At 37.3% G+C, this 23,483-nt stretch overlaps 1 protein-coding gene across 1 annotated transcript in view; it reads left to right on the top strand.

Moving 5' to 3' along the window:
• Positions 1-23,483, top strand: part of LOC127455346 (otoferlin-like) — a 59,975-nt gene that overhangs the window by 21,982 nt on the left and 14,510 nt on the right. Inside the window, exons 11-28 of the mRNA XM_051723160.1 lie at positions 4,227-4,327; positions 5,082-5,172; positions 5,289-5,405; positions 5,507-5,659; positions 8,831-9,020; positions 9,112-9,236; positions 12,688-12,822; positions 12,911-13,072; positions 14,460-14,579; positions 14,665-14,826; positions 14,901-15,063; positions 18,551-18,621; positions 18,907-18,936; positions 19,077-19,208; positions 19,333-19,397; positions 21,119-21,186; positions 21,709-21,764; positions 21,892-22,035. Of these exons, the coding sequence (XP_051579120.1) occupies positions 4,227-4,327; positions 5,082-5,172; positions 5,289-5,405; positions 5,507-5,659; positions 8,831-9,020; positions 9,112-9,236; positions 12,688-12,822; positions 12,911-13,072; positions 14,460-14,579; positions 14,665-14,826; positions 14,901-15,063; positions 18,551-18,621; positions 18,907-18,936; positions 19,077-19,208; positions 19,333-19,397; positions 21,119-21,186; positions 21,709-21,764; positions 21,892-22,035 (2,085 nt within the window). The remainder of the gene's footprint in view (positions 1-4,226; positions 4,328-5,081; positions 5,173-5,288; positions 5,406-5,506; positions 5,660-8,830; positions 9,021-9,111; positions 9,237-12,687; positions 12,823-12,910; positions 13,073-14,459; positions 14,580-14,664; positions 14,827-14,900; positions 15,064-18,550; positions 18,622-18,906; positions 18,937-19,076; positions 19,209-19,332; positions 19,398-21,118; positions 21,187-21,708; positions 21,765-21,891; positions 22,036-23,483) is intronic.

Genomic DNA, 23,483 nt, shown 5'->3' with positions numbered 1-23,483 from the left:
CCGCGGCCATCTGCGGCCCGCCAACTGTTCTGATGCGGCCCGCAAAAGATTTTGGAAATAGTACATAATTTGGCCCGCTATTGAGAAATTATATGAAATTCATATTCTGAACACTGTGTATCGCGATCACGTACAGCCACATTTCACAGTGCATTTGTCTCAGCTAGAGTGTTCTCTTTAATTGCCACTAGCTTCATCCATTGGAAGAGTTCAGAGGTTTGGATTCCTCCAGATATCTATGGATGAAGCACCATGCAAAAAGAATGATGCGTTTGTTATAGGACTGGTATCGGGTTAGATACTTTGCTCATGTATTCTTTCTCGATAAAATGTCCAGATATCATGCACCGTACAACTGAGTAGAGCTGCCGTTGTGCAGCGCAAGCAGCCGCACTGAGTTTATTGAACACGCACAGAAATGCACGAGCCGAGCACACTCAAATGTATTATGTAGTGCAGGGAAGTTTATTAATTGTTGTGAATTGGTTCATTTTTATGTTTCATTGAAACAAGAAAAATGATTCACAAACTTCTCAGCGCCATTTGAGAGTAAGGACATAAGAGAGAGCGCTCAAAATACTCACGCATCTCTGCTTGTACTGCGCACACCCAGCTCGCAATTACGTTTCAACCAAATAAAGTGAGCACAATCATTTTGATCAAATTAAAATTGGATTTGTAACACAAGTAACAACAGAACAGAAACTATGATTGAATTGCTAATAAATAAAGAGTAATTCCTTGAATCACGTCATAGCAGGAAAATGTAACTTTCTGATTATTGTTATGCGTCACACACAAAACTAATTGTGCTTTGCAGTGACACTGAATGGACGTCAAAAAATAAAAATGTAAAATCCAAGGGCATTGAGAGTAACAAGCTCTTACCCAGTATAATATTTGTTACATTACTGCATGGTCACTTTTCCATAAAGGAGCCAATTACTGCCCTATGGATACAATTTTCAGGGGAATTTTTATGTTTATGAGGGCATTTTTTCTAAACATAAAATGTACTGTGTCATTCTTTTATACAAAACATATTTTATGTGATAGTGTGTAATGCTACTCTTAAATTAGAATTTAAAGAATTGAATTTAAATTAGAATTTAAAGATGGTATACATAAAAAAAAAAAAAATAATAATTTTTTTTTTTTTTTTTAAACAGAAACCAGGGCATTTTTTGCCCCCACATTTGAACTTTAGGGCATTTTTTTTTTTTTGCCATTTTTGGCCTGAGCTTAATTTCTAACCCTGAATCACTGTTCTGTTACAAGCATTCTTGGTGAGAGAAATATCCTTTATTGACACAAAATCTAATTAAACTTGCATAATATTAAGCATACCATATAAAGATGATGCAATAGTGGCATAAAGTCTTTTTAAAATTTGTTATTACTATTACAACAGTACGGCCCGCAACACCTTAATTCTTTTTGCACTGGTCCCCAGTAGAAAAAGTTTGGGGCAGTTTGAAAATGACAGTTATGCTTCTCAACATTCTAAATCCAACAGCCATCTTTAGAATGTTGGTGTTTGTTAGAGTTTTTTGGAGTTTGTTGGGGCAGTGTGAATTGACCTTTATGTGGCCACATGATATCGAATGGTGATACCAAAATGTATACTGAAAAGTAATTCACTTATAATCTTTACTAGAGACCCCCTTAGAGGACAGGGAATGAATTTATTTTCTGAAATAGTTCTGCATTCCCTCACAATTAAATTAACTATGGTTTTACTATAAATATATTGTGCTAACACCATGGTTTCAATAACAGTAACCATAGGTGAACTATGGTTTCCCTATCTGTCACTCACTCGACGTTGTGTCAATGTAGTGACACTAGGGGTCACTCTTGGGAGCCCCAAACACCTCTGCTTTTTGAAAAAAGTCCAATGGGAATTGGCGAGTGGAATTTGCATGCCACTCCCCTGGACATATGGGTATAAAAGGAGCTGGTATGCAACCACTCATTCAGATTTTCTCTTCGGAGCCGAGCGGTTGTGTTCAGTGAGCTGAATTATTCTGCCGATCCATTCACCTCGAAAAGCTGTTGGATTTACGGCGCATTACAGCAGCTTCTCCCCCTCTTGCACTGGTGAACTGCAGATTAGCAGAGTATATTCTTCCTACTAAAAGAGTATATTTTCCCTTCTTAAAAGAGTGGCATTAATGGAGAATGTCTTTTTAAAGATGCCTCTCCGTTTGTGTATTTCCTGGTTGCGGTCGTTACCTCTCCGCTTCCGATGGCCACGATCGCGGTCTTACATGCTTGGGTGCTGCCCACGCAGAGACAGCATTTGTGGACGGGTCATGTTCTCACTGCGAGAGCGTGACCATGGCAACATTGTGGTTGCGGTTTTTCCTTCATTAGAAGGAAAGACCACCCCAGTGGCTCCCCGCCTCGGTCCTTCTACCTACGGGTTTAAGGCCACGTCGGGTAGCACTGGGGGCGATCTGGGGACCCCAATGGGAACCATTCTGCCGGGTAACTCCCCACAGACCTCCCATTCCCCAGTACACTCATTTGCCCCGCTGAAATGAGACCGCCGGCTCGTCTCAGGGGTGGCTGTCCCCCTCCACCTTGAAGGTGTATGTAGCCACTATAGTGGCACACCACAACACAGTAGACGGCAAGTCCTTATGGAAGCACGGCCTGATTATCAGGTTCCTGAGAGGCGCTAGGAGTTTGAATCCCTCCAGACCACGTCTCATCCCCCCATGGGACCTCTCTGTAGTCCTTCGGGCTCTACGGGGAGCCCCCTTTGAGCCCTTGGAATCAGCTGAACTTAAGGCACTCTCTTTGAAGACTGCCCTCCTGACTGTGCTCACTTCCATCAAGAGGGTAGGGGACCTGCAGGTGTTCTCTGTCAGCAAAACGTGCCTGGAGTTCGGTCCGGGCTACTCTCATGTGATCCTGAGACCCCGACCGGGCTATGTGCCCAAGGTTCCCACGACCCCATTTAGAAATCAGGTGGTGAGCCTGCAAGCGCTGCCCCAGGAGGAGGCAGTCCCAGCTTTGGCGTTGCTGTGTCCGGTGCATGCTTTATGCATCTATTTGGATCGCACGCAGAGCTTTAGACAACCAACACCTTTGTGAGGTTCTATAATCTCTGGGTTGAGTCGGTTTCGTCCTGTGTGTTGTCAGGTCTGAACAGTTAAGTTCTGGGACAGCCGACCGGGTGTACCGCTTGCGTATAGTGCCTTTCCCCTCCCATGAGGTGAAGACGTGCGCCTTTGACTCCCAGACGTGTTCACAAGTTCACATCCCTGGATGACTTTCCTCCTTAGCCCTGTGGCAGACGAGTTTGCGGAGAAACTCGCTGCCGGCCTAGTATATGTGCTAACTAAGCCCTGTACTGGGGTAGGTGCTCCACATGCGCTGGTTCTCCATAGGTGACCCCATGTGATATATCTTCCGCTAAATCGTTTCCCTGTCAGTAAACTGCATCTTCCTTGGGCAGAGGCCCCTCTGCCCCCGGTCACCATGCTTGTAGAAACTCCTCCCCCCTCGAGTAGGACCTACTATGACATACTTCCGACAAGACTCGGTAAGACCATGTGATGTATTTCCACTCAAAATACCCCCCCCCCCACCCCGACATAGACATTTATGGCCCCCAGTCGGTTAACAAATTCCACTCTTTTTGGGGAGAAAAAAGAGGAAAAGAGGCCACAGCTGGGCTAGCCTGTCCCTATTTGTTGGGCAGTTGGCTTGTTCCTTAAGGACCGTTCGACGCTCATAACAGCATTGGGGGAGCTTACGTGATGGCCTGATGCGCTGGATACGAGGCACACAGCGGTCTGCCTGTCTCGCATAAAATATGGTTACTCTAGTAAAACCATAGTAAATTTTGTGGCTACAACGGTTTTTCTACAAATACCATAGTTCATAAAATATTTTACTGTTGTAAAACCATGGTTAATTTATTGCGAGGGAACTGAAAATAATAGTGAGGGAACACAAAAATATTGCAAGGGGATGCAAAACGTTCTGCAAGGAACGCAAAACCATTTCAGAAAATGAATTCCTTCCCTGTCCTCAAAGAGGCTCCATACTTCTCATACATCTTAATGGAAGTAAAAAAGCGCTTTTTACCACCTTTAGTAGTCATTTTACATGCAATGTATTTCAGGTTTTGCAAAAATATCCAGACAGAGTCACATTTCCCAGGAGATCAGGTAGAAAAATACATTTGAAACTATACTGTATGTTCCCTATAGGAAGAAGGATTAAATGATGTGCAGGAGATCATTAAAACAGAGAAAGCTTATCCAGAGCGCAGACTCAGAGGCGTCCTGGAGGAGCTGAGCAATGGCTGCAGGTCTGTGTACATGTTTTTCACCAAGTTTTGGGTCATCCTCAGGAAACTATGCCATTTGTGTCTGCATGAATTACTACTGATATAATTAACAGGAGACTGAAATTAGTTTAGTTTCTTTTACAGTTAATATCAGTATTTCATTATGGTTATATAGGTGGTGTGGTGCAATGATATTACATTAAATTTCCAAGCACAAATGACACAGAAACCATTACCACAAAACTTCAGAATTTTTTATATTTTTAAAAGTAAAAATGTAAGGGGGCCTGGGTAGCTCAGCGAGTATTGACGCTGACTATCACACCTGGAGTCGCAAGTTCGAATCCAGGGCATGCTGAGTGACCCCAGCCAGGTCTCCTAAGCAACCAAATTGGCCCAGTTGCTAGGGAGGGTAGAGTCACATGGGGTAATCTCCTCATGATCAATATAATGTGTGGTTCTCGCTCTCGGTGGGGCACGTGGTGAGTTGTGCGTGGATGCCGCGGAGAATAACGTGAAGCCTCCACACACACCAGGTCTCCGCGGTAACGCGCTCAACAAGCTACGTGATAAGATGCGCGGATTGACAGTCTTAGATGCGGAGGCAACTGAGATTCATCCTCCGCCACCCGGATTGAGGCAAGTCACTACGCCACCACGAGGACTTGGGCATTCCAAATTGGGGAGAAAAGGGGATAAAATCCAAATAAAAAAAAAGTAAAAATTTTAAAAAAATTTATATTTTTTAAAGTACAAAAATTGCTTAACTTTTCAGTACCTTTGTAACACTGGCGAACAACGACCAGAACCCGGCTGGGAGGACAAAACTGGACCGTGAGAGGCTGAAGTCTTGCATGCATGAACTGGTAAAACATTCACGAGGCTCTGTTACATGCAATTGGCATTGATTGTTCAAATCTGATGCTGCATTTGTATTTATTATTATTGTGTCTGTTGCTGAAGTTCGTCATTATATCCTCAGGAAAACATGGGCCAACAAGCCAAAACGATGCGATCACAAGTTAAAAAAAGCAACGTGAGAGACAAAATAAAACTGGCACAAAACTTCCTCCAAAAGTTGAGATTCCTGTCTGATGAGGTAGTGCACAAAAGCTGAATGAAACATTACTGATCTTGATTAAGTGATTGTATCGATAAATTCATATTATTATAAAATGGGATGTTCTTTTTTCATCATAGCCTCAACATAGCATTCCAGATATTTACATATGGATGATGAGCAACAACAAGCGCATCGCATATGCTCGTGTTCCCTCCAAAGACATTCTCTTTTCTTCTGTTGAGGAAGAGACCGGGAAGGACTGTGGGAAGGTCCAGACAATCTTTTTCAAGGTTGGGTTAAATGCACTCACATTCAGAAAATGACTTCAATACAGCAATTGCCAATTTATTATATCACAGTACTTTCTTTAAAGTGGACGTATTATAAGAGATCTTGTGAGATAAACACATCTGTCAGAATGAAATGCAGACTTGCAAAGAGGCTGGTATTGAAGTATGAGGCAGTTTAATACTATATTGAACTTGACAGCAAACCCGCAGCCCATGTGTGAACGCAGCAGTGCTGTTGCTCATTTTATGAAGGTACAAAAGCAAAAATGGCCTGTTTAATTCTAAGGGTCAGAGTGAGGCACAAACAAATTATAATAAAAAATTGTTAACAATTTATATTCATTAAGTCATTTATAAATGCATTATAAATAGTGCTGTCAGTCGATTAATTTTTTTTTATTGTGATTAATTGCATAATTTTTATTTATTTTTTGTGCTGAAATTTGACACTATACAGTATATAATTACTTTCATGTCAAAATTCATTTATTTCCATCTTAGGAAAAAAACAAAACAATATGTAACAATATAATGCTTTATTAACATTTTCCAAGCAAAGCCTTCCACAATATAAAGATAGAAATGCACTAAAATAGCACCAACTCAGGTAACATAAAAACATTTCCCAAAGTCTAATTGTGAGGTTGACTAATTGAAAGAACTAGTCCCCACATAGTATGCATAGTTATTGCAATAGGCATTAAATCCCTTAATCTCTTATCCTCCACAACATTAATCTGCCGGTAGTCTGTGGCTATCCGCTTTGTTACAGCAATCATAAAGCTGCGTCCATGATTCGCATCAGAGCTGCAACACCAGCGTCGTGCACCGCTTTAAACTCACAATGAAAAGTGCTTGCAAACAAAAACGTCTCATTCTGCGTTTTGGTGAGAGTTAAGATTTGGTGTGTTTCTGTGGTAATTAAAACATGCCTTACAAAGGCTGAAAAATACTTGATTTCTATCACAAGTCCCATCTTTGCTTGTTTTGTACATCATATAGTGTTAAGAGCTCCTTTCACCATCATTTTATCACAGACAGGGAAGCGCTGTTAGAGATTCTTTTATTTAGTGAGATAACAACCTCTACGGCTCTATCATAGGAGAGAGTCTATCAATGGTCAACTAGCATATTAAGACAGCTCTGCCCATAGAATGTCTATGGGACCGCCTCGTTATGCTGTTTTATGCTAAGCTTGTAGTATACTTTGTAGTATACCGTGGAGGAGCGGCTGTCGTCTGCCAGTTGGTGGAGGAGTGATCGAGGACCAGGCAACGGCATGTCTGGGAACCGGCGAGCAATTTTTTTTCTCTCTCTCCTCTCTCTCTCTCACTGTCGCTCCGCCTTGCCCTTTCCCTCTCCTCCTTTTTTTTGGTTTTGATTTTCCCTCCCCTTGTCCCCCTCCCCAGCTCTAGAGAGATGGGGAAAAGCCTGCCGGCTAAAACATTACATATTTTAGCCAACAGGTGGAGGCAAAAGACCATTTTTGTGTGTACTATGAGACAGTTGGTGACGTGAAGTGAGTCAGCATCACTCAGTGTTTTCATTCATCAGCACTACATGATCACTCGGATTATTATTACACTACTGAAGCTAGGAAATAGCTTTAAACGGCTTTAAACTAACAACTTCAGCATTAAGGCTCATCACAGCTGAGAGACACAACAGACTGATTAATTACACAAACTCAAGGCGCTTACCTCTTACCGGAGTTTCCACATCAGAGAGGACAAAATGGTGGAGGAGATTGCGGTTTCTATAGTGAAAGACTATTGCGCGCCAGCTACCGCTAAATAGAGAGGAATACCCCCGCTTGAATGGCTATTTTTCCACTGAGAATATAGGATGCATTTCACCAAAATTACATTATCTTCAGAAAGCTGATTAACAGAATACAGCATCATCAACAGGCGATCGCACACGCTCCATTTCTCTCTCTCACACACACATACACACACACACACACACGCACACACACGCACACATCCTTGTTTCTCCAATAACATGTTAGAAACAGCCCAAGCCGTGATACTAGTAGTTCTAAAGTCATGTTTTTGAGAGGCTTGGATGCATCATTTGGTTTGAACCAGCAACAGCACATTCTGATCCGTCATGTAAGAAAGTAGTTCCATGCACAAATGCATTTTTTGTGAGCATATTCAGATTTTAATAATTTTTAAAATGTGCTTGTTCATTGAACTGTTGTATATAAGCAATATCACACTCGCAATCGTGCTATATGGCCCTAAATCAGCACTGCTGTGATTACCTACGGCACTCGGCCTGCAGCCGAATCACAGCAGTGCTGATGTATCACACTCTTGCTCATGTGATATTGCTTATATATATATATATATATATATATATATATATATATATATATATATATATATATATATATATATATATATAATATAAATATATATATATTTGCTGAAAAACGCCCTCAGATAATCATTTCAATAATTATTTTCAAACAAAAATTCTATATATAATGATTAAATACTTAATAAATGTTCAAATTAAATAATTATGAATATATATTATACATATAGTAATTCAGACAATTAAATGCATTACATTATTGTGAAAGACGAGTAAAAGCATTGATAAGACAATACAAGAATTATTGCAAAAAGTATACAAAAATGTATTGTTTATTTCCATATCATTGATCTCTATCATTGGCCTACAGTCCACAGCAATCCATTTTGCACTTAAATTTGTCAATCTGTCCGCGATAGATTTATTATAAGGGCTTTTCTAAGGACGTGTCACTTAGCCAATTTTTGTGCATCTCACTTTTGTTGAAACTCCTTAATAAATGCTTCACATGTGTCCATTTTACATAAAGGTATATTTTCATAAGTTAGTCATGTTGAATAGGTGTTAAGCATGTTAGGTAAAATGGCTCACAACTTTGCAGGTATTGCATGAATGTCACCCTTTTTATGCATGTTGTCTAGTCCTTAATGAACCCCTTTATTATCCCTAAACAAATGAAACAATACTGTAAAGTGTTACCAAAAAATGTATGAATTTTTTTAAATACATTTTCCTTTTTTACACTTAGCAAGATGCACACTTCATGTACTTTATCAACGAGTGCTAATTAACTTCATGCATTGCTCAAGAATATCTGGAGTGTTGATGTGACTCCTCTTTCTCTAGCTTCCTGGTAAGAAGAGTTTTGGGCCAGCCGGCTGGACTGTACAAGCCAAAACTGAGCTGTATCTGTGGCTCGGCCTGAACAGGCAGCGTAAGGACTATTTGAGCGGACTTCCGAACGGGTTTGAGGAGAATAAGGCGGTCAAAGGGCCTGGAATTCACTCCTCACCCCCCATCAGCCTGATCTACACCAGTAAGATGCACCAGATCATTTATAAGAATGGTTTCAGATTTTCAGTTTAGTACTGAAAACAGTGATAACTTGATTTAATATCTTTAAACAGTGAAGCAGATCTTCCAGTTGAGGGTGCACATGTATCAGGCTCGTAGTCTGTTTGCGGCGGATAGCACAGGCCTGTCAGACCCTTTCGCCAGAATTTTCTTTTCTACTCACAGTCAAGTCACAGAGGTGAGATTTTTATTTTTATTTAAATTGTCATTTAGCATGAACTTCCTGCAGAATGAGCAAATTTAAGCATTTGAGCAAATCTGAATCTGCATTCTCGTATCTTAACTTAATATGAAGAAACAACTATAATTAAGCCATTTGTACGTTAATTTTCTTGAAAAATGTAAAATCTGCATTTCTGTGGCGCAATAAAAATTGCTCTGTTTGTTTTGAGGGGCCCATCCAGCCCGACTCAACAACATTGACTCAACCAATGCCGTGAGTTGGGTTTGACCAACAGCAGACGGAGGAGTTTTCGGAAAGCTTTTTGAAAACAAAGTGCCTCACTGTAACTCAGATTTTTGCTTTTTTAACCCTCTTGTGGTATTCGGTCATTTTTGACCGAAATTCTTTTTACTCATTTCATAAAAATGGTTTCCTTTATCTGAGCAGTACAAGACTTGTTGACTTGAACTCCATTTGCCATCTGAACATAAACATTTTTTTTTTTTTAAATTGGGCTTGATTCGATAAGTCTAAGTGGTCATAAAACAAAAAAAAGGGATACCTTTGGTAAAATTGACCGACCACGGAAAATGAATGGGAAAGACAAAAATAAATAAATAAATAAATAAAAAAGACCAATTTTTTTATCTGTCAAATACAATCAATAAATCAGCCACAATGCAGAATACCAGACAGACATTACAGTGTGAGACTCTTAAACATTCTCAGTGCAAAACAAACACAACCACTCACACACAATCACACTTACACACTCAAAAATTAACTGGTGAGACCATAACAGACTCACAATGCAGAACACACACACAGAACCAGGACATCAATAAGTGGAGCTCTACAGCCATCTTTTGGTCATTTTGGTTTTGTTTTTTTGCAGCTGATGACAGCAATCTGGCACACTCACACACACACACACACACACACACGCGCGCGCGCGCGCGTTTGCAAAATACATTTTTACTATAGAAAGTTTGAAATTGCAAAATGTTTACTCTGATTCTTCTGTTTTATTCTTCTGAATTTTTTAGAAATTTTCATTTCTGTTTCTTGATTTTCATTTTCTTGACATTATTATAAATTTACTTTTTGTTTTAAATAAATCATTGGTAGAAAAATACTCATTCTGTGTTTTCTCTTTGTAACACCATGGTCAGGTTTGACTGCAAGCATAATGGCATTAACTGCAAAAACTGATACATTTTAAAATGCTAAACTTTTAGAAATAATAGTTTGGTAATATCTAAAAATATATATCCAAATGCATAACTTGTGATAAAATACAGTTGTGCTCAAAAGTTTGCATACCCTGGCAGAAATTGTGAAATTTTGGCATTGATTTTGAAAATATGACTGATCATGCAAAAAAAACGTCTTTTATTTGAGGATAGTGATCATATGAAGCCATTTATTATCACAAAGTTGTTTGGCTCCTTTTTAAATCATAATGATAACAGAAATCACCCAAATGGCTCTGATCAAAAGTTTACATACCCTTGAATGTTTGGCCTTGTTACAGACACACAAGGTGACACACACAGGTTTAAATGGCAATTAAATGTTAATTTCCCACTCCTGTGGCTTTTTAAATTGCAATTAGTGTCTGTGTATAAATAGCCAATGAGTTTGTTAGCTCTCATGTGGATGCACTGAGCAGGCTAGATACTGAGCCATGAGGAGCAGAAAAGAACTGTCAAAAGACCTGCGTAACAAGGTAATGGAACTTTATAAAGATGGAAAGGATATAAAAAGATATCCAAAGCCTTGAAAATGCCAGTCAGTACTGTTCAGTCACTTATTAAGAAGTGAAAATTCAGGGATCTCTTGATACCAAGCCAAGGTCAGGTAGACCAAGAAAGATTTCAGCCACAACTGCCAGAAGAATTGTTCAGGATACAAAGAAAAACCGCTATGTTTGGAGAGGGGTCAACAAGGCCTATAGTGAAAAGAATACCATCCCCACTGTGAAGCATGGTGGTGGCTCACTGATGTCTTGAGAAAATTGATGGCAAGATGAATGCAGCATGTTATCAGAAAATACTGGCAGACAATTTGCATTCTTCTGCACGAAAGCTGCTTATGGGACGCTCTTGGACTTTCCAGCACGACAATGACCCTAAGCACAAGGTCAAGTTGACCCTCCAGTGGTTACAGCAGAAAAAGGTGAAGGTTCTGGAGTGGCCATCACAGTATCCTGACTTTAATATCATCAATACACTCTGGGGAGATCTCAAACATGTGGTTCATGCAAGACAACCAAAGACTTTGCATGACCTGGAGGCATTTTGCCAAGACGAATGGGCAGCTATACCACCTGCAAGAATTTGGGGCCTCATAGACAACTATTACAAAAGACTGCACGCTGTCATTGATGCTAAAGGGGGCAATACACAGTATTAAGAACTAAGGGTATGCAGACTTTTGAACAGGGGTCATTTCATTCAGTTTTGTTTTATGATTGAGCCATTCTGTTATAACCTACAGTTGAATATGAATCCCATAAGAAATCAAAGAAATGTGTTTTGCCTGCTCACTCATGTTTTCTTTAAAAATGGTACATATATTACCAATTCTCCAAGGGTATGCAAACTTTTGAGCACAACTGTATATAATTAGGTTACAACAAGATATCAGATTACACAGTGGCTACAGCTATCTACTGGCTGTTACTGGCATGACATGGTTTTCAAGTCATGTTAGTTATATTTTGTTCACCAGATGGCAGCAATCTGCCTCCAATTTATGTCACATTTACTCTTCATGTTTCAACTTATAGAAGTGTAGGTTCTGAAATGTGATTTGTTTTTTGTTTTTTGTTTTTTTTTTGTTTTTTGTTTTTTTTTTACAAATGTTTGCTTATCTGTATATGCAAATTAATGGTAAAATGTAGAAATGTACATGTAAATAAGATTATAATAGCATAAAATCCCAAAAGAAATGCTTAGTTTTATTGTTCTTACTTCAGGGAAGAGAAAATGGCATCATTATCATCAAGGGTTACACATCTGACCCTTCTGGTCAAAAATGACCGTGATTACCAAAGGGAGGTCCCCTTTTAAAATACCATAAGAGGGTTAAAGAAAAGGAAAGACGAGTAGAAATGATTTTTTGTGGTAACCAACATTGTCACAAATGCTATTGATTGAATTTAACTTGTTTTGAATTCAGGATTATCATTTAATGAAAAGAAAAAAAACAAGCATAATGTTTCACTCACAAACTATCAAATGTATTTAGAAAGCACACAAAGTTGCATATGTTATAAACAGATTATGTGTTTTTATGAAACAAAAACAAAATATGAAAAATTATTACTTAAACGATTACTTAAAGCAGATGCTCCCGATTAAAACGAGCCCAAATAAAACATAATATGATGCTTAAATCTTAAAGTGACCTTTATAATTTATCTAATGATAATTCATTAATTTATGCTTTTTTTTTCTCTCAGATCCTGAATGAGACTCTGTGTCCTACCTGGGATCAACTGCTGGTGTTTGATAATGTGGAGCTGTACGGTGAAGCCGGTGAGCTGAGAGACGATCCTCCGATAATCGTCATCGAGATCTACGATCAGGACACTGTTGTGAGTGATGATGATATCCTCAAAATGTCAATTCTTTCTGCTTTTCATGATGTGATACTGATATCCTGATCTCTCTCTTCCTATCAAGGGTAAAGCTGAATTCATGGGCAGGACATTCGCTAAACCTTTAACCAAGATGTCCGATGAGCATTATGGTCCACCACGCTTCCCTCCTCAGTTAGAGTATTACCAGATCTACCGCGGTAACTGCACTGCAGGAGAAATGCTCGCTGCCTTTGAACTGCTGCAGGTGGGTCTGACAGCGGCAAGAAACTTTAAGTGTGTGTTTGTATCAGGGGTAATTTCTCAGAGAAAGCAACTGAGGCTGTGTCTCCTCCAAAAAATGCATGAGAAAGTAATTGACAATACAGAAAAAAATATTTCAAAATAAGAGCTCAAAAGTATACAATCCAAATTTCTTTCTAAAATAACACTGTCCAACAGCGTTGCCAGTGGATAAGATTTCAGAGTCGGTGTCTCTTTTGCTTCCCTTGACCTCATCACGTTCTCATTGAGCTAGTAGTAACAAATAAAAGATATAAGAAATATGCTTGCCGCTATGTAATGTAGTCACCAACACTTTACATTAATGTTCTCTTTGTTAAGGGTTTGTAAAGGGGTTAATTAATAAGTCATTTACAAATCCATTATAAATCATAAATATGTGGTTATAACAAAATAAAAAGGTGGCTTTCATCCAATACTTGCCAAATAGTGAGCATTTTAAATTGCATGTCATAAATGCATAATAAATACACTTATTCAAACTGAAAATATATATATATATGCATGGATGATTAATTCACAATAAGACCATTAACATGCATTAAGAAAACAAATAGGGTCGATTTTGATTCCATGCCGACTTTAAAAGGAGGGATTGTGTCATTTTGCTAAAAATCCGCTTTGTGATTTATTCATTACTGTAATGTCTTAACTCACTTGTGTTGTCACGCTGATGTCAAAATAAGAGTTTTACCTAGTCCTAGTTGCATAAAGTCCTTTGAAAAAACACTTTTAAGGTCTTTTTATGCTCATAATAAAAATAAAGCCAGATGACTATTAAACCATACTGAACTTTTCTGTTTCTGATTGTTGCAACTCCTTAATAAATGCTTCACGGGTGTCCACTATACACTGATATATATTTTGATAGGTTACTAATGTTGAATAAGTGTTATTAAGCATTTGTAACATATGAGGTCAAACAGAACACTATTTGGCAGGTATTGCATGAAAGTCACCCTTTTATCTATGTTGTTATAAACACATATAAATTATTTATAATGCATTTGTAAATTAATTATTAGTCATTAATGAACCCCTTTATAATCCCTTAACATAGGGAACATTAATGTAAAGTATTAGTGGCTATTTAACATTTGAAGCAATGTAAAAAACATTTAAAAACCACATACACTGGATGAGACTTTGATGTGGATATGTTTTAATAAATAATATGTTAATGTAAATATACCAAAATATGATAGTATTGATTGGTTGATGATAGTGTAAGGGAAATGGTGTTCCATAAGCCATTAAACCAGAATCTATGTTACATTGCACTAAAAATGTGAATATTTACATATATGTGTGTGCATATTTACATGTATATGTATATTGTGAAAATCTTTCAGATTGGACCAGGTGGAAAGGCTGACCTGCCCCCCATAGATGGACCTACAGATATTGACCGCGGTCCCATCTTGCCTGTTCCTATCGGCATTAGACCTGTCCTGAGTAAATACAGAATTGAGGTGAGTCACTCTTACTAGCTAAATGAAAGTCCTACATGAACTATTAAGCAATTAGACTGAGAACTTTGACATGCAAATTGTGCAGGTTCTCTTCTGGGGTCTAAGAGACTTGAAGCGAGTGAATCTGGCTCAAGTGGATCGCCCTCGTGTGGACATCGAGTGCGCAGGGAAGGGCGTTCAATCAGCGCTCATTCAGAACTACAAGAAAAATCCCAATTTCAGCACTCTGGTCAAGTGGTTTGAAGTGGTGAGATCTTCATCATCTTCTGAAGTATTTGGTGATTTCAAAGTGCCTTGCACTTAATAATGATCGTTCTCCAGGATTTGCCTGAAAATGAACTTCTTCACCCTCCTCTGAACATTCGTGTGGTGGACTGCAGGGCATTCGGTCGTTATACTCTGGTTGGCTCTCATGCCGTCACATCTCTACGCAAGTTCATTTACAGACCAGCAGACAAGAGTGTCAATAACTGGTCTGCTATAGGTGTGTATGTAGGGCAAGACGGCTGATAAATATGTATTTAAATCTGATAAGTCTGATTCCATAGCACCCATTCTAGTCATGCTTTACTTTTACCTAACTATTTCTCAGATTTGATCTGACCATGATTTAAGAGCATTTACATGTAATAATAATAAAAACAATTAAACATCTTGGAACGTCATGGAAAAGGTATTTTTGAGCCTTTAGATTTAGTTACTACCAACTAATTTTCGAATGATGTCACCTACACTGAACAAAATGACTAGTAAGATTTACTTAACTTTTATTTAAGTAAATTATTTAAGTAAATGTTTTATTTTTTATTTTATGAGTTTTTCTGTTATTTTTATTTTTAAAATATACAATTAAGTGAAATCAACTTAGCTTCATGACATAATATTGATTAAAGTGAGTGAGTAAATGTTACTTAAACATTTCAGTTAATACAGTAACTGGTTTTGGTTCAGGACACAGATTTTACATTGGACATCAAGTGGTGACCCACCATAGTAAAAAATGTAACCTGTATTTTTAATCTATTCTGGGTTGGATTTTCTTTCATTTGCATAGGTTTTGTTTATGGTTTTCAAATATAAGGGCATGTATCAAGTGAATTATTTTTGTTGTTGATGTCAGCAACAAAAGATACAGGAAGTTTTCTCTCCCTATTTTAAAAATTGAAGAGCCTATTTGATTTATTATCTCGTTTATTTCCTCATTTTAAACATCATTTTAGTACAAGGGAGGGAAACTTATTTTCAAAAGAAGGAGGTGCAAAAATAGATCTACAATTATATTTGATTAAAAATGAATGACGTTTCGGCCACAATCAGGGCCGAACATCAGACATCAAGAAGAACTTGAACAAAAAGTCCCCAATTTTGAATCAAATAAAATTGTAGATCTATTTTTGCTTAAAGAGTGAGTGTTGCACCTGAAAATATGGCATTTTGATTTTTGGTTGCACCTCCTCTTTAGTTGGCTGAGCACTTTTTTTCAACATTTTTAAGGGAGGGAAACTTAATAATTTGTCCCGAAGTCTTGGAGGTCTAGACTTTAAAACCCGTTATGTACTTGGCCTTATATTTACAGTACAATGACATATACGCACAGGTAAGGTCATGGGTGGCTCCACATTACCATGGTTTTGAGGTCTTCGTGCTGCAATATCAAGGGAAGCCTGGTTGCTGTGCACGCGAGAGCAGAGCATATCATTAGCGTGAGCTGGTTGATAAATTTATATCAGCAGCCCTAAATTTCACTTGGGTGACAGCCAAAACTTTTGTTCTTTCCCTGTTGAGAAACACTGTATTAGACAATTTCACCTTAAACTACTAGCTAAAGAAATAAGACATACATTTGTGCATGCACACTTGGTGCACAAAACACGATGACGGTTACAATCAACAGATTTTCATTATTATTTTTTTTAATGGAGTAAAAACTTTTTTGAAGTTACAACACAAAAGACTTCACAACACAAGTTACCAAATGTAAAAAAAAGAATAAAAAAAAAAAAAATCAACAATAAAAACACCGTAAGCAAACTCATTAATTACATCGCGTAACAACTTTTTATTTATTTATTTATTTTGTTGTTTCTGGGTAGTAAGTGTTATGTTCTAATTGCTTATGCCTCAAAAGTATAGAAAATGGCTATTATTCCCCACAAACTTTGCTTTTGTGACCAGGACAGTGATATTTTGAAATGTACTTATTTTCCAGAACATTCCAGATAGATTCAGTGCTGAGTAAACTTGGAGTAACTTCTAGAACTTTCTAGAACTTTCCAGTAATGTAAATAGTAGTATAAATACAGGGGCCTTAAGCCCACCAGTTCAGTTTAGTTCCAGCTGCCTAAGTGGATACATATCAAGACCTTGCTGGACATCTTGAAGTATGATGAGTACGGCTGGGAGGTCATATGAGACTTCAAAATGGTGGCATTTCTGATGGGTCTCCAAGGCGGTTTTACCAAGTTTCCCTGCTATCTTTGCCTTTGGGACAGCAGGGACACCAATGTGCACTACCACAGGCGGGACTGGCCACAGCGGACTGAGTTCTTTGTGGGGAGGAACAACGTCAAGTGGGTGCCACAGGTGGACCCCCGGAAGGTGCTGATGCCACCACTGCACATCAAATTGGGCCTTATGAAACAATTTGTCAGAGCTCTAGATGAGTCGGCAGCCTTCAAGTATCTTCAAGACTTCTTCCCTAAGCTGTCTGAGACGAAGGACAAAGCCGGTGTCTTCATTGGACCACACATAAAGAAGATCCTGGAGTGCAATGAATTCCCCAAGAAGCTCACTAGTAAGGAGAAATCAGCTTGGAACAGCGTTGTCGCCATGGTTCGGGGCTTCCTGGGAAATCACAAGGCCGAAAATTATGTGGAGCTGGTTGAGACTCTGGTGAAGAACTACAGCACAATGGGCTGTAGGATGTCCCTCAATTCAAGGAGAACATGGGAGCGTACTCGGAGGAGCAAGGCGAGCGCTTCCATCAGGATATACTGGACTTTGAACGGCGCTACCAAGGACAGTATAACGAGAACATGATGGGAGACTACATTTGGGGGCTGATTCGTGAAAGTGATTTACAGTATAATCGTCATTTTTGTATTACTTTAGTATAAATACATGTTAATTTGGATTCATATGTTGTTTTTTCTGACTTTATGTGAAGGAAAAGACACAGATTCGCCCGTTTTTTCATTGGAAATAGGTAAATTTCTAAATATCATTGTCCTGGTCACAAAAGCAAAGTTTGTGGGGAATAATAGCCATTTTCTATACTTTTGAGACATAAGCAATTAGGAAATAACACATATTACCCATGGACAAAAATTGTGTTACATAGTGCAAGCCAGTGCTGGGAACACCAGTTTTGAAAAGTAAAGTAAAATTTACTCAAATGAGCAAATATATGACAAGGTTTTCTACTTTTGGATCGATAAATGATGATGCAATTTACAGATAGCAAACAAATACAAATATTATTTACTTGTGAGCTAGAACATTACTGTTTACATGTTTGAATTGAGAACAAATGTAGAATGTACTTCATATTTTCAAGTTCATGCTTAAACTAACTTATTCAAAGTAGAAAGTACTTAATCTTTTCTGCTATATTTACTTCACCACAAAATCATTTTTTTCAGTGTAGGCCACACGCACTATATGTTAACCAATAGCCAAACAGTTATTTTTGCCATTGTTTTAGGCTACTGTTTTAGGTAATGCAGTGTTTCTAATGTAGTAAAGATTACGGCAATAATTGCTAATAATGATAAGAATCTGTTTAGTAATAAATGTTACCATTGATAAACACAGAGATTCTCAGGAGGGTTAGCTTGACCTTCAGCATTCAGGTTTGCCTTCATCTTGTATAGAACGGACACTTTTTATGATCCAGTCTATTAACAAAAAGATTTTTTTTACTTACCATATTTCCTATACCAAGCAAGACTAACATTGTTTTTCCTGTACAGAAGAGGTTGTGATCCACACGGAACCAGAACCAGCTGTAAAGAAGATGGAGACTGTGGTCAAACTCGACTCAGTATGTAACTCTGGAGAAAATAAATATAAATTGTGCCTTCATATGCCTACGTCTTTGCAAAAAAAAAAAAAAAAAATAAAAACACTACATAATCACTACATGATTCACATTCTCCATTAGTGTTATTTCATAGTTTTAATGACTTTACTTTTATTCTAATAATAAAGAATGAGAAAGTGTGTCCAAACTTTTGACTGGTAGTGAATATGATATTCTATTAAAAATAAAAATTAAGAGTTTATGCTTCAAGACAAGTTTTGAATATGTTCACTGAATGTGTTTCAGGCCTCTGATGCTGTGATTAAAGTTGATATGGTAAGAATGCAGACCTGTTATCTTCCCTCTGTATAATATTCAAAGGATGTGACATGGGTCATTATAAATTCCTTATTTTCCTTTGTTAAAAATGAAGGTATTTTGCATTTTGTCTTACTCCCTCTGAAACTTTGTGACAGTCAGATGATGAGAAAGGTGGTAAAGGGAAAAAGAAGCGTAAGAAGGGTGAGGAAGTGGAGGAAGAGGAGCTGGATGAGAGTATGCTGGACTGGTGGTCGAAATACTTCGCCTCCATTGAGACACTGAAAGAGGTAAGAGCTACAAAAAGAATTATTGTTTCTGTTCTATATACAAGACCTGAAAATGGCCTCGAAATCTACTATAAATATGGATTAACACTGAAGATTTTATGATACTATTTTATGGCCAATCTAGATCATTAAATCACAAGAAGCAGAAGCCGAAGAGAAGGAAGAGTTTGACTCTGGAGAGGGAGGTAATTAAAGAAATATCTTTGATCATGTCTATAACACAAGACATATTGCCGAATAGAAAGAGTTAAACCCAATTAAATGTTGCGCACATTTCAATTTATGAGAATTGCTTATTATATACATAAACAAAAACACTTCACAGCTACAGTAATGGGATTCATCTTAATTCACAGTAGTAATAAAAATTCTAATTTATTCAAATTTACATTGCAATAGTAGTATATAAATCTAATAATGTTGATCAACTTGCACTATTACAAAGGCCACCTAAAATGAACATTCTACTAATTAAACACATTGTTTATTCCATCCATTAAAATGCAAGTAAACAATGTATTTGATAAAAGTCTTTGCATATATTTTAATTTATTTGAAGTCATGATGTTATATTTATTTATATTTGTTTGATGTTACTATCTACTTATTTGAAAATCTTTAGAAGCTACAATATAAATTATATGATACATAAGACAATATATCTTAAATGCTGATACAACTGTCATAACTAATTATTCACTTACTTTACTATATTCACTGTTCTGTTTTCAGTTCTGCTTGTAAATTTACATACTCTTGCAGAATCTGACAGATGTTTATCATTTAACCCTTTAAGCCTGCCGGCGGGCCCGCAAGATTATTTTTGTTTTATTTATTTTTTTTAAATATTAACAACTACAGTCTTGACCAACACAGAATAGGTATCGTTTGAAAGCTTAGAAGCTCTACTTTACAATATATGTAGACATTATGACCAAAACTGAACAAGTGCTTTGAAATTAACAGATAAATCAGAAGTGTTCCGTTTTTATCATTTATAATTAAAAAAAAAAATTCACTGTACATTTTATTGTAATCAGTAAAAAACATCAGACTTATCAAATAGCCATGTGTCATATGTTGTTGGAAAGCTCTTAAAGAGTAGAATACAACCAGCCTATCTGTTTTACTGACAGACAAAAATATAGCGAGTAATAGCTAAGTTGGACGATTATGTTGTTGTTGCTTATATGCCACGTTTTTGCTTCAAAAATTAAACATAAAATATCACATACCATTATTTAGAGGAGGTGATTATCTTTCAAACGAGCCCACACACAAGGTAATCGGATGCATAGATCATTAGATTATCCACATGAAGCACAATGTTACATATGTCCACCAGGAGATGGCGCCAAATACATGACACAGACTCAATGATGACTCAAATGACACAGAATGAAACTCATTCTGTGAAATCTCATTACTAAAATCATGTCTGCATGCTGTACAAACCTTTAGTCATTGTTGTGTTTGCATGTGTAATTAGATCTTATGTACAATTTTTAGGTTTTATTTGTTTGGAGAGGCTTTTGGACACTTGGAGACATTTTTGCACACTATGATAACACTATGATTTTTGTGACGCTATAACTTTTGATTGCTTTGTCGTATCAACACAAACATTTTCTCATATACAGTTGACATGATTGGGAGCAAAACAAAATACGTTTTTCTGAGCTACATTATTTACACTCAGAGATATATAATGTCAAATGAGAAAAATAAGGGAAAAAGTACATTTTTGGCTAAATTGTTTTATTTTTATATTAGTTTCTTAGGCTGAGGATCTCAGAATTTATCAAAATCTATATCATAAAAAAAAAAAAAAAAACGTAAAGTTTTCTTTACAACCCTCTTTTTTTTTGGTCAATTATAAGACTTTAATTTTGGGTATGCCACTGAAAATGGAAATCTTTAAAAACATCTTCGGAGCTTAAAGGGTTAAAAAAAAAAAAAAAAAAAAAGACTCCCCCATGTTATGAAATGCCAGTTGTCACTGAAATATACAGGAAATGGTGCACCCTTTCCTTAAATGGTCATTTTGAATAAGTATTATCTTAATTTGTTACTCAAAAAAGCATCTTGCTGTCTCAAAAGCCTAAGTTGACAAATTTTGCCCTATAACTATTGCCCCTATTTTTACACGATATCACTTGAACCCCCTGGGGGACTTTTGCCCCCCACTTTAAAAAAATATAATAATAATAATTATTTTAATGAAAACAATTATCTATTATTATTATTACTTTTCACACAAAATGTATGTTGCTCCATCAATATTTAATAAAAATACATGTATTTTCTCAGTCTTGATACATTTTGTGACCAGAAGAAAAGCACCTTTTCCAAAAAGGTGTGCCTTTAGCCCTGTTTTACTCTACTACACTAAGTAAGCAATTTGACTTAAGATATTTAAGTATATTCCACATGAGAATATAATAACTGAATTTACACCAAGGGACCAAGAGGAAGAGAGGAAAGGGCAACAAGAATAAAGGTGTGCCTGGAGAGGGCGCACCAGAGAGGAAGAAGCATAAAATTGATGAGCTGAAGGTAAGTTATTGTCTTTGACACCAAAATAAATGTGAATAAATGCCTAGATCAGATTTCAGCTGCTGTTCATCTGTGCGGAGAGCATATGGAACGCAGCGTGGATTTTCAATGCTTGTTTCCTCTACAGGTGTACAATAGAGAGATTGAAAGTGAGTTTGACAACTTTGAAGACTGGCTTCACACCTTTAACCTGTATCGAGGAAAGTGTGCGGACGATGCTGATGTTGAGCAGAATGCAGCAGATGACGACAGACTTATTGGCAAATTCAAGGTTTGTCGTCATTGCTTTTAATGCAAAAACATCTTTTTCTCACTGTATAATAGATGTGAATTCCTATTTGTAATGCTGTTTCTCAGTGTACTTTGTGTCTCTGAGTATTGACATATTACATGTAAAAACTCAAAGTACAATCCAGTGAAAATCGAATGTTTAAAATTGTATTGACTTGAGGCTTTTATTGTCATTTTTAAATGTGCAACAAATGTGCACACTTTTAAAGGCAGTCTGATCTAATGGAAATTACGTGACTGTGGTGACATTTTTGCAAAACTATATGAACTTAACTTAGTTCCTGATGAACTGTCCAATGTGTGGCGCTAAAAGGAAGTTAACCCTTACGAAAATTTAATGGGAAATTTGCCATAAATTTCCCACTGATCATTTTCACATGCTCCATTGTTGCCAAACATTTGTGGCAAATCAAAAGCTCATCTGCATGTGAAAATAACGAGCGGCAAATTTGTTGCAAGTTTGTGGATACTTTAGATTATTTGTAAGAGAAATGTTCTCCCAAACAGATTAGGTTTTTGAGATTATGCTCTATCAATAAAACCGACCTCCCTACCCTAAACACTAAACCTAACCGATAGTGTCAAAAAAAACAAATGTGAGATGGAAAAATACAACAATGTCATGTGGTGCTTCTATAAAACTTTTAGCTCACGTGTTGACTCGTGGGCTCTTCAGGACTCGTACCCTGGTCCTTTACCTCACAAGTGCAACACTCTATCAGTTGAGCTACTGTGCAATTTGATCACACTTGAAAAGCTTGTAAATGGAATTTAAATTGAAAGTGAATAAAAGTTTTTATATTGTTGTTGTAGCTAGGGCTGCCACTTTCGAAGCTGTAAAATATGTGACACTTTCTCTAAAGTTGTTGAGGAGGAGTTGGGGGTGGGCATTTTCAGGCGGTCCTTACCACAGTTTTAGCATGTTTTATCACAATGTGTGGAGTTTTCAGACAGTTCCTGACTCCCTTACCCACTGTAAGCAAAATTTACGATGAATAACAAGGTTAAATAATGTTGAACAATTTCGCCGTGGTGCCATCGGACCAGCTATTGATTCGATACAGGACACATCATTTCATCTTTAAATACGAGGCGGTTCCATATTTTATGGGACAGGTGGCAACCCTAGTTGTAGCGCCCCTAGTGTTCATTTCACCAGAAAAATGCAGCGATGTGTAAAAAAAAAAGCTGCTTAAAATTATTTTAGCAAAAACTTGATTCTAGGAGACCAAGTTGTTTGTTGGGATAGTTCACCCAAACCAATTCACTAACACTCATATTGTTAAAATCCCTAAAAATGTATATTTAGATTTTTTTTACTAAAGAATCTTACCAGCAGTACTTGCCATACAACGACAGTCTATAGTGACCATATCTGTGAGGCTCCAAATACGACAAAAAAACACTGTAAAAGTAGTCTGATTTGAC

The sequence above is a fragment of the Myxocyprinus asiaticus genome, chromosome 17 (genome assembly GCF_019703515.2).
Source record: "Myxocyprinus asiaticus isolate MX2 ecotype Aquarium Trade chromosome 17, UBuf_Myxa_2, whole genome shotgun sequence".
In the NCBI taxonomy this organism is placed as follows: Eukaryota; Metazoa; Chordata; class Actinopteri; order Cypriniformes; family Catostomidae; genus Myxocyprinus; species Myxocyprinus asiaticus.
This window is presented reverse-complemented; position numbering and strand designations above follow the sequence as displayed.